The sequence below is a fragment of the Ursus maritimus genome, unplaced genomic scaffold, assembly GCF_017311325.1.
Source record: "Ursus maritimus isolate PB19 unplaced genomic scaffold, ASM1731132v1 scaffold_21, whole genome shotgun sequence".
Classification (NCBI taxonomy): domain Eukaryota; kingdom Metazoa; phylum Chordata; class Mammalia; order Carnivora; family Ursidae; genus Ursus; species Ursus maritimus.
This window is the reverse complement of record NW_024424564.1, coordinates 30264403-30276786: the sequence shown is the minus strand read 5'-3', so window position 1 is coordinate 30276786 and position 12384 is coordinate 30264403. Positions and strand designations below refer to the sequence as shown.

Below are 12384 nucleotides of genomic sequence, written 5' to 3'. Positions count from 1 at the left end.
ACAATCTAGGGACCCCCAACCACCAGTCACTTCATTAGCACACAGACACTATTATCCCTGTGGCTATTCCAAGGGGCTTACAAGCTTTGGTGTCAGGAATCAGGGTTAAAGATGAAATATTAGAACAAAAGATGCTCCTAGCACCCTTCCAGTCAGGAAATTAGAAGGGACTTAGGAACTCTGTGTCAGGAACTTGGTACAGAGACCAATTATATGTTTATTATGCCACATAGTTTTATCACCCTATGTTGGTCAAAGTATTCCCCATGTTGTCTGAAAATAAAGCACCTTGTGTCTGGAAAGATGGTAAGTGTGTGCTTTGCTATGTTTGTCTGGAAGTATTTAAATGCACTATTATCAGTAGTGATTAATAATGTATTAGTTGTAGGTATGACTATTTTGCTGCATATGGACACACACACAATAAAAAACAACATGTCTGGAATAGAAAAATATTACACCATGTAGTACTTTATGAAACATTTTACATTAACTCATTTGAGAATATTTGCTCCATCTTTTCAAACGATGTGAAAGTACTTTCCAAAAAGCCCTCCATTCATTGCTTAGGTAGACCTCAGGTTTCCACCTCTCTCCCAGCAAGGTCAATTGCTATTATTCTTTTTCCTTATTTAAACAATATTAAAGTCTTTTCTCTTCCTCCCAGGGTAGAACTACCAAACCTTAGCTTGTGAATGCTAGCAGAATGGTGGGACTCCAGAGCTGTGAGTTTTGTTTTTTTTTTAAGATTTATTTATTTTAGAGGGAGAGAGAGCCCACGTGCTCGTGAGGGGTTGAGAGACAAGGAGAATCTCCAGCGGACTCTTCTGTGAGCTTGGAGCCCCAAGCCAGCTTGTTCACACCACCCCAAGATCACAGACCTGAGCCGGAAATCCAGAGTCCACGCTTAACCGTCAGAGCCATCCAGCTCCCCCGGAGCTGTGAAATTTGAGTTTAAATAATGACGTGGTGCCTGGAAGTCAGTTTGAAGTCCACGTCCTGTTTATCTGTGACCTTATTTTTTTTATGAAAGAGACGCATTAGTGTTGATTCACTTTATAGGACTATTATCAGAATACGACTTAACATTCCTTAGGAGAATGGGCCACACAAGGGCTTTAGAAAGAGAAAGTGTAACATGTTAGCGACATCAGTTGATTGAATATTGATGCTATGACCCAAAAAGGACAACCCTAAACTTCTCTTGCCAACTCAAATTCCCGTTTCTTCCTATTCTTCTGATTCTTTACTTTCTCTTTGGCTGAAATTAGAAGCAAGAAGGGAGTAGAGAAAGGAAACCAGGGGTTGAACAAGAGGAGGGAAGTCCAACAGACAGGTTAATCGTGTTTGCGATTCTATCCTTTGCTTTCACCCAGGGTCTAAATGCTCCCAGCAGAAATGAGCATCCAGTCCGGGCTAGGTCCAGACCAGGGTCATGCAGACAAATTTTACAAAGCAGCCTGAGCTGCTGCCGCAGGTACCCACCCCCGAACTCCTCCTTCCGCCGAAGTCAGGGACATCCCTTAGGCCGGGCCCAGGTCTCCCCACTCGCCTCCCCAGCGGGCTCGCGGCCGGTGCGCGGGCACGGCCTCTGACGGAGTGCGGGCGTGCGCTCGGCCGCCGCGGCGTCCCCTTGCCCGCCGGAAGGAGCGGCGGCGCCAGCGTCCTGCCGCCTGTCCGTCACGCAGCCGCCCACGCCGCCGCCGCTTCCGATTGGTCGCAGTTCCGGGCCAGGCCCCTTGACGCCCCGCCCCTCGCGGATGGACAGGCCGGGAGGGCGTGGCGGCGACGGGCGGGTCCGCCCAGCTGTCAGTTACGGGGGCGGCCCGGCCGGCGGGCGGGCGCTCGCAGGCTACCTCGTCGCTCGCAGGCGCGCGCTCCCTCTCACCGCCTGTGGGAAGTCCGGGCCGCCCGAGCGGCTGTCGCCACCGCCTAGCCCCGACCTCCTCCCCCGTCCCTTCCCGACTCAGTCTCTCCCGCTCGCGCACCCCCGAGTAGTGAGTGGTCCCGCGTAGGGTCCGGAGAGTCACCGCGGCGGCCCGGGTGGTGTTTAAACCATGTTTAGGAGGATTTTGCAGAGGGTAAGAGAGTGAAACCGTCTTTCCGGCAGCACGTGAGCGGGAGAGCCGGAGCCCGGGGCTGCGGGCGCCGCAGCCACCGCCGCGCTGAGGAGCCGAGGCGGCGGCGCGGGTGCCGCTCCTTAGCGCGGGCTCCTTCCTTCTGTAGGCCCCGCAGCCCGGGAGGTGGTTAGGCCTCGGCCGTCCGCCCCGGGGGCGGGCCGCGGGGGCAGGGAGGGCGGGTGGGGCGGCGACGGGGCAGGCAGGCCAGAGCCCGGGCGGGCGCCGAGTCCCCGGCGGCCCCGCGCGCCCAGGCCCGGCGCCGCGCTCCCGCGCGGGGCTGTCAGTGAGACGGGCGGCGGGGCGGGAGGGTGTGGTGCCGGCGCGTTCCTTCCAGCTCCGGGAATGGCAGTGCAAATGGGGAGTTAGTGCGTCCAGCCGGGTGGAGAGCGCCCCGTGGGAGATTGCGGGAGGCTTGCTCAGCCTCTCCACCCTCCCTGCCCACCGCGCCCCCCAACTTTGCACGCACCTGCCACATTCGGCTGCGGTTTTGCAGGGTAATGTGGTGAAACCCGGCCTAGCTCGGGCCCAATCGTGGTACCGACGCTTACTGGCAAAATCAGCTGAGAAGGAAGATATTACTCACTGTTGGAAACTTTTTTCCCCCAATTAAAAATGCGTTTCGCCCTCTCAGCCCAGTACCTTTTTTGAGCTCTCCAAGAATAAATTCGCAGTAAGCTTTATCCAGTGATAGACACTTACTCCTTCACTTTCTGCCAGTGCTATCCCTATTGGAAAGCTGGAAAAACCTTAAGATAAAAAGACAAGAGCATTGGAAAGCTGTATGTGTATTGTTTAGAAATCAGTTCCTACGATAATAGAGTATCATTTCCTACAAGAGTTGCTGTACTCAAGTTTTTGTTTTGGATAGCCTTTTTCGCCTCCTCCACCTCCTCCTCCTCCTTCTTTTTTTTTTTTTTTTTTAACTGATAGGGTGCAACAAAATGTAAATGATTGAAAAGTTGGGGGCGAACTCAGTTGGTTACCGAGGGAGTAGAATAACTAGTTCAAAGGACAAAAGAAATTAGTGAATTTGTAGTATTCAGCCAAGGAATGTGCCAAAGACAGTTGAGTCATCCACTATATGGAAAGGGAGTGTTCTTGGCTCCTGCATAGCTTTGTGAAATGTTCAAGTCATGTGAAACTTGGTCATATATCAGGGGGAGAAATAGTTAACTTTTGTGTCTACCACTTTGTATTGACATCTGATGATTTTTTTGCAGTGGTTTTGTCAGAGTTTTTTAAAATCTTGATAAGCTGATGATTTTGGCAATAGCAAGGGCATGCCCTTTACTGTTGCCGCCAGTTCCTGTGTTCAACAGTAAAGACATCTGTGCATGATTTACTTGTTGTACTTGGAGATTTTTCTTCTATCTGACCTGGAGGAACTGATTACCTCATGCCTCAGACTGTTTCTGTCGTAGTTCCAGATCTGAACATTAGTTTGCCTATGGTTTGCTTTAAAGTTTATAAATAAAATAAAGTGTTTACTGACTTAGGAGTAGCTTCTGGTAGGGGCGCCTGGCTGGCTCGGTCGGGGGAACATGCAACTCTTGACCTTGGGGTCATGAGTTCGATCTTCACATTGGGTGTAGAGATTACTCAAAACAAAACAAAACAAAACAAAACAACACCAAAAAAACTTTGAGAAAAGAATAGCTTCTGATTAGATTAATTTTCAGAAATACGGGATGCTTTCCAATACTCTAGGTTTAATGTTGTTAAGCATTACCATTTTATAAGGACCATTTTTATATAAGACCATGTGTTGGTGCATATACAACTGTTACAGAAGTTTCAATTGGAATTGCAAAATTGGAGTTCTGATTATTGCTGAGATGTGATATGGGATCGTCACATATGAATAAGTCACTTGACAACTGACTTTCTTAACCAAGGCACTATTGACATGTGTGACTGGATAATTCTTTGTTGTGGGGAGCTATCCTTTTGCATTCTAAGATGTTCAGCAGCATCCCACTGGCTTCTACTCACTTCATGCCAGTAGCACCCCCTCCCCCCATTCCTTTCCTCTTTTGTGACAACCAAAAATTCATACTTTACCATATGTTTCCTAAGGACAAAATTGCCCCCGATTGAGAACGACTGTGTTAAATGTGTATACTCTTTTATAGAAAAATTTGAATTGTTTCTCACAGTTACTTAACTTTTTTCCCCTGTGTATTTATAGTGAGTATCAGTAAACACCAAACGTATGCAAGGGACTGGGATAACTGTTAACTAACGAGGTATAGATCCTCCCTTTAAAACTCACAGCCAGGTAGGGGAAGTGGACCTATGAAAGTAATTATAATGCTCTGTAATAGAAGAATGTAGAGTGCCCTGCGTGCTACTCCGTTTGAGGGTGTTGGGACCATCAGGACAAGCTTCTGGTAGGAGGTCATATTCGCAGCTCCAAAGAAGGAAGAGCCTGTCAGGCAGAGGGAGCAGCAAATACCAAGGCATGAAGTCATGAAAGGGGTAGGTGAACAATTTAGTTTAGGATGTGAAATGATGTGCAGGGATTGGTGGGAGATGAAGCTGCCAGGGTTGCTACAGACTAGATCCCTAGAGGATCTGGAGTCCCTTCAGAGGAGTTCAGCTTTTGTCTTGCAGATGGGTCAGTGTTAAATCTCAGCATTTAATAGGGGCATTTTGATAAAACCCTTAAAGAAATCTGGTGATTTGTATTACTAGCTTAGAACCTACAATATATATTTTATTAAGTCCACAGGTAGTATTTACTAACAAGTATAACTAGAATCTTTACATTATGTAACATGGTAACCATTTTATTTTACCCCACCCTGATAATCTTATTTCTCAGCACAGGTAATAAGATACAAGATTAAGATGAAAGTTGCTAATTGAGAGATTCGTTTGAAATGGTCTCCATGCTTTGAAATTATATTGCTTTCCTTTAACATTCTGTTTTTAGATGACCTTTTCCTTTTAACTTGTTATTTCTTCTGAATAGTGTCCTTTAAAAAGCATTTTTGAAAGAAGATACAGACAATGTGCTTATAATCAGTTGTAACTCAGAGTGTTTGAACATCACCAGTAAGGTCCCAAGGGTACCTCACAGAAAATTTGTTTCTGGTTTTTCGCCTCCTCCTCCTTCTTCTTTTTTTCCATTAGCTTACTAAAAGGTGTCTCTCTGAGGCTTGAAAGGGTCTGAATTAGAAAAAAAAAATTTAAGGTAGCTCCAGTATATATGTATTGACTATTTTTCTTAATGGTCCTTTGAAGAGAACTATGAATTTCAAGTGTTTGATGACCATGGGGTGCCTAGCTGGCTCATCCTGGAGCATGTGACTCTTGATCTTGGGTTTTAGTTTCCAGCCCCACATTGCATGTGGAGATTACTTAAAAATAAAATCTTTAAAAGAAGAAAAAATAAAGCGCTTGATGACCAGACAGAATAGATGATCGGTATTTAGTACTTTAGGCAGTTTGTAAACTTTATTGCTATTTCTTTTTAAGAAATTTACTGTGATTTAGTGTGTTAGATTTCCTTTCACTGGTATGTATCAATAACATTGCAAAAAAATTGATTTAATTATTCTAGAATTGTAGAAATAAAAGGCTTTTTTAATGGTCAGCAGGTCTGATTTTAAAAATGAGGAAGTAAAAACAGATTAACTGATTTATTGAAGGCAACACAGTAGATGTCAAAACTGAGACAAGAGCCAAATTTCCCCAGCACAATCCATTTCCCTTTTTCTGGCACCTTGTTGCCCTTTCCCCCACTACTCGAATTGATATGGTTAGCACTGTACTATTCACTGTGGAAGATATGGAGAAAATATGAGACCTAACTTCTACCTCAAGGATATGATTAAGTGCCAAGGAAAATGATACAGACAATGAAGGCTGTAGTAGTACAGAGGAGGAAAGGTCAGAACCTGCCTGTGTGAGAGGGGACATCTTGAAGAAAATGAACGTGAGATGGGGTTTTAAAGAATGTGTGTTTAGGAGAGGTCCTGGAGAGGAAAGTTTCTTTTTAGGAAGAAGTAACAGTATAAGCAAAGATGCAGAGATGGGAATAAGTTCAATCTTCCTGCCCTTCTTTTGCATATAGCCTTTTAATAAACAGATTATTTACGACACTTGCTATGTGCTAGAAACTGGGGATACAGCAATGAATAAGATACAATCCTTACCCTCAAGTAGCTTAAACCAAGTGACTGTTAGAGATAAGAGATAGTTTAGAGCAGAAAGAAATTGAGAGACATTTACAAAGATAATGTGGCACCCTGTTGTGGAGATTCTTGATTGTCTAGCTCAGCCCTCTTCTATGCAGATGTGATTTTCATACATAATTTAAAGTCTCTCTCTCTCTCAAATAAATAAATAAATCTTTAAAAACAACAACAAAAGGGGGCACTTGAGTGGCTCAGCCTGTTAAGCATCCAGCTCTGGTTTCTGCTCAGGTCATGATCTCAGAGTCCTGGGTCCCCCTGTGGTGGGCTCTGTGCTCAGTGGGGAGTCTACTTGGGATTCTCTCTCTCCCTCTTCCTCTCCCCCTGCTTGCGAGCTCTCTCTCTCTCAAATAAATAAATCTTTAAAAAAAAAAAAGTTTCTAGTAGCCACATTTAAAGTAAAAAGAGGTGAAATTAATTTTTAAAATATATTTCTTTTGGCCCAATATATTTAAAATATTTAACATGTAACCAGTATAAAATTATTAATTAGATATCTTACATTCCTTTTTTTTTTTGAGTAAATCTTTGAAATCTTACTCAAATCTTACTTTGAAATACATTTTGCATGAGCAGCATGTCTCAATTTGGACTAACTTTATTTCAGCTGTTCTACAACCCCATGTCGCTAATGGCTATTGTATTGGACGGTGCAGGTCTCATTGAATTCATATATAACTTTTAACTTTTTATTTGGACCTAGTTTCAAACTTATAAAAAGTTGCAAGAATAAAATAATACAAGGGACAGTTCTTACTTTCTTCTTTCTTCTCTTGCTCTCTGTGTGTGTCATTTTTTTTTTTTTTTCTGATTCATGTAAAGATCAGTTATGGTCTTTTACCTCTGAATACTTCAGTGAAGAATAGGTATATTCATCTACATAACTGCAGTATAGTGGTCAACTTAATAAATTTATATTGGTTCAGTTACGATCTATAATTCCAGTTTTGTCAGTTGATCTGATAATGCCCTTTGTAATATTGCCCCCTTACCAGTTTAGGGTCTAGTTAGATTAGGTATTATATTTAGTTATTATATTGGTATAGCCTCTTTTCATCAAACATGTCTTTGTGTTTATGAAGAATACAGATCCTCTCCTTTTTTTTCCCCCTACACTGTTCTTCATGTTATGTTTACCTGATATTTTCTTGTGATTAGATTGAGATGATGCGTTCTGGGCCAGAATGTTGCCTAGAAGATGTGTCCTTCTCAGGTTATCCCATCTGGAGGCCCTTGATGTCTTTCTGTCCTTCTTAGGTGCTGCTAGTTTTGATTATCCTGTCAAAGGTCAAGGTGTAGCCCAATTTTTTGACTATATAATATTATTTTTTCTTCTTTTTGTAGTTAATAGACATCTGTTTTTAAGACCATGCAAATATCTTGCTCCTTATCAAAAATTTCCCCTAAATTTAGCATTCATTGTTCATTCTTGCCTGATCTAGTCTTCACCATAATGACTGCAAAATGATGATTTTTCCCACTTCAGCATTCCCTTCACCTTTACAGTTGGCCATTGGCTTTCCTGTTCTTCCTTCCTTCTTTCCCTTTCCTCCTTCTCAGCTTCTTTTTTTCTTTCCTATTGGTATGGATTCATAATTTCAGTTTTTAAAAATGGTTTATAACTCATCACTGTACTTAATAATTTTGGTGGTCAAACTCTGTCAGATTTGAACAGCAGGAGCCCCTTTCATGTTGTTTTGACATGGTTCTATAATTTTTTTTTTTAAAGTTCTTCCTTGCTTTCTGGCATAACAGTGTATTCTAAGCTCATCCATTACTCTTTTCCAGCCCTGAAATTGGCCATAGGAATAGGGCTGTCTGAGGAGCCCTAATTCTTTTAGTGGGGAATGGCATTAGAAACCCAGTTCTGGGTGGCTTTCCTTCTCATTTCTTTCAGCAGACAAATCTGACATTTTGAACTTTATTCTGTAGGCATTAGGAAATCAATAAGATTTTATTAAGCAGTGAAATACATTTGGTATGTAGCAGAGGCAGAATTTTTCTCTACCTTCTTTGGGTGTCTGGCTGGGCCTAAGAATTAAACTGACATAGGCAGATTAACAGGAGAAAAGGATACAAATTTTATTCAATTTTTACATATACATGGGCAGCTTCACAAGAGAATGAGGACCCAAATAAGTGACCACAACAGGTGTTATACCTTTTAGACAAAGAAACAATCCATTTGTGAAGAATTGACAAGACAGAGGGTTTTGGTTTAGGGGTAGTAAATGGTGAAGAAGTAGCCAAGAAGATAAGGGTTAGTTTAACAAGGTTTGTTTATACAGATTTCTCAGCCCCAAATTCTCTGTCTCTGGTGATGAGAATGTCTTTTTTCCTCCTGGCACAGTGAGGGTGCCTTTCACATGAGAGTTTTATCTCCTGCTTTCAGGAAGAAAAGAGGGTCAGAGTGTTCTTGTGTACCTGCTGTTTTAGTGGCTTTAATTAAAAGTAATCAGTATGCCAAAGTGGCATATTTTGGGGTGACATCTTGGTTTTCTTCAGGCACAAAGTAGGAGTTAGTAATGTTTATTGAATGAGTATCGAAAGGAATGTTTTAGGAAGATTAATTTGTCAGTGTTGCATGTGATATGTTAAAACCATAGGGGAGTCCAGGCAGAGATCAGATAGGAGAGATTTTAATATTTTCGGCACTAAGAAATTATGATTTGCATTAGAGTGATGACAATGTGAGCAGAAAAAAGGGTGATGAATAGGGAAGAAGACTTTTTTTTTTTAAAAAAGATTCATTTGAGAGAGAACATGCGAGCGTGTGCACGCGAGCAGGGGGAGGGACTGAGGGAGAGGAAGAGAAATCCTCAAGCTGACTCCATGCTGAGTGAGGAGCCTGACCTGGAGTTCCGTCTCATGACCCTGAAATCATGACCTGAGCCCAGATCAAGAGTCGGACGCTCAACTGACTGAACTACCCAGACTCCCGGGGAAGACCTTTTGAGCATATCTGTTCTTCAGATGTCTAGTATGGGCCCACTGTGTGCTGTGGACACGCTGATGAGTGAAAGAGACATGAACTTCTGTGGAGCTTAGTGAAAGAGGAACTGTTTAAAGAATCCCATAGCTTTTTCATCACATGGATGAGTCTTAGGAAGGAAAAGCACAGGGAGCCCCAAGAGCATACAGCAAGAGGGTCCTGATCCAAACTGAGATGTTAGGGAAGTCTTCCCAAATTGGTTACACATTTAAGTTTGATGCAGTTACTACTAATTTATTAAACAAAATTTTAAAAGTGGAATTATTTTCTCTCTGTGTAGATTTCTTTTTAGCATGTTAAGAATAGAGATTGAGATCTAAAAGAACCAGTGCTAGACCTGAGTCTTCTCTTCTTATCCTGGTGGTCTTTTGCTTGTGCTAAAGAGACGATGTGAATTGTGGTTAACAGGCTGAACTCTGGGGCCAGACTGCCTGGGGTGATAATTTGTATCCCATTTACTAGCTGAGTAGCTTTGAGCAAGTTTCTAGATTCCCTTTGTCTCCTTAAAATGGTCATAATAATAGTATCTGTCTCATAGAACTGTTGTAAGGACTAACTGAATTAATATATGTAAAGGTCTTTGAGTGTATCTGGCACATAGCTGTCTGTAAATGTTAGCTGATGCTAATGTTGGTATTTTGTTGTTATTGTTATTGTTATTATTATTATTATACACTCCAGATTTCTTCAAGGAACACTTTTCTTATCCCCCCCCCTTTTTTTAATCCTGTGGTGTGTAAACATTCATCATACTTTTGGGCATTTATTCTGTTCTAATTACTTTGCTGGGTTTGGGGATTAAAAACTCTTAAGGAGTTTTAATGGGGGAAACAGATACTTAAATAATTACAGAGTAATGTGATAAGTGTTAATACATACACAGAGGAAGAGTTTGTGAGCACAAAAGAAGAAGTAATTAATCCTGTGAGGGAAGGGTTGGGTGGAGGCAAGGAATGGAGATTGTTGAAGGCCTTGCAGAGGCTAGAAATGATAGGCAAAGAGGAGCAAGGGAGAGAAGCCATCTTTAGAGACAGGGACCAAGCAAATGCAAGAGCATGAAACAGCCTAGCACAGCATTATGGGAGTTGTGAGTTTTTCTGTATGTGGATGGGGGTCATTGTAAAAGATGAGACTGGAAAGGGTTTTGGACTTTATACTATAGACAATAAGGAGCCATGGAAAGTTTTTAAATGATCAAATTTGTAATAAGGAAAACCCTCCAAAAATATTTTTCCTAGGTAATCTTTATAGAAAGTAAATTGGGTAAATCACTTATCTGTCTAAAATATGTTGGTAACTAATCAGCGCCCGTAGGAGACTCTTTACCTTGGCACACAAGGCCCATAATGCTCTGGTTCTTTTATACGATTTCAGGCTCATCTCTACCTACTTCTGCACATGGCCTTGACCTTGCCGTTCTCACTAATTGTCTTTCTCACAACTTACCCTGTTCTCTCATCCCTTCATACCTCTGTAGAAGCGCTTTATTCTGCTCAGATTGGCCTACCATCACTTGTAGACATTGCTCAGTTCAAGTGACACTGGGAGTTATTTGCTTACTTTTTTTTTTCTTCCTTCTAATCCCCAAACATCCCATACTAATTAGTAGAACAGGCTTTTCGTATTAGACCATCATTTAAGCCCTGGGCTCCTCCACTCATGAAGGTAAGATCTTGTACAAAATTTCAAGTTCTCTGAGACCCAGTTGCTTTATCTGTAAATTGAGGATATTATGTACCTCACAGTGTTGTGGAAGGATTAAATGAAATAATGTTCATGAAGCACTCACCACAGTTGCCTTCATTCAATAAACATGTATTATATAGTAGCTATTACACTTTAGATCTCTAGAAAATTTTTGTAATTTATTTACTTGACTATTTCCCTACTAGACTTGAGCTCCCTTAGGGTAGGGATTTTGTTTTCTTTTTTAGTGTGTAGGATCTAACTTAGTGTCTGATGCTTGGTGGTTTTTCTTTTTTGCCCTGGGCCATGTTGACTACTTGGTGGCCATGTGGAGAGGATGGCTGTGTTAGGGGAGAGACTGGCTAGAAAGTAATAACTTTATAGTTCTAAAATTGTTGCACATTCGAATCATTTGGAATTCTTAAAAAAAAAAAAAAAGATTCCAAAGTCCCTCCATTGTATCAGAATTTCTGGATCTGTAGTTTTCAGTTCAGGAGATGATGAAAGCTTCAATTTAGACAATGGCTTTGGGGATAGAGAAAGAACGGCTTTCAAGAAAATTAAGGTGTAAAATTGATACGGCTTCTTGTGAGTAGTTTGGGTAGCTGAGAGGATAGTGGAATGGACTAAGGTAAAGAATAGAGGAGGAAGAAAAGTAGATTTGGGGAGGAAGATGAATGTGGACTAGAGGTGCGACCATTCCAGTGGAGCCATTCACAAGGCAGGTGAAAATATAGGTCCAGCACTCAGGAGACAAGTGGAGGCAAGTATTAGATATGTACAAATACATATCTTGAAGAGAAGTCAAGTAAGTACTGAAAAGTGTCCACTGAATGAAACAGTTGAGTCATACCTAGTTCAGTTTCAGGAGAATCATAGGGACAAATTGGGAAGTAAGGGAGTAGAATCAGGGAGCACAGATTACTTTCTGAGGAATATGGAGTAGGGGAAGCAGAAACTAATTAAATTTTAAATGCATAAATGAAATTTGTCATCCTTGGACAAAGTTCTAATAAATGATTTTTATTTTCAAGGATTATAAACTTCCTCAGATCAGTTTAAGTTGAAAGGGGGATTTATTGGAAAGTTTCAAAGTGATCCACGAAGAAGAATTTCTATACAGTCAGTCCTCACGATAATGGTGTCAGGGATCTCTTTGTCTTATTCTTTCATGGACCACTGGCATCTTGTCTCTCTGTCTCTGTGTCCATCCTCCTTGTTGCTGTTTACTCAGTGTGTTCAAAACCCCAAATGGTCTTCTGACCACTCGATTCTATGTACTTTTCACCTTAGCTTTGTGTAGTCAACTGACCCAATGTCTCAATTCTCCAAATCCAAGAGAAGAGTTTAAAATATCCTCTGTATCTTTTTTTATTGGGTTATGCAT

At 41.7% G+C, this 12384-nt stretch overlaps 1 protein-coding gene across 1 annotated transcript in view; it reads left to right on the top strand.

The window, feature by feature from the left end:
* Positions 1-1783: 1783 nt before the first annotated feature.
* EEA1 (early endosome antigen 1) overlaps positions 1784-12384 on the top strand; it is a 112559-nt gene continuing 101958 nt past the window's right edge. Inside the window, exon 1 of the mRNA XM_040637313.1 lies at positions 1784-2081. Within this exon, the coding sequence (XP_040493247.1) occupies positions 2058-2081 (24 nt within the window). The 5' untranslated portion in view covers positions 1784-2057. The remainder of the gene's footprint in view (positions 2082-12384) is intronic.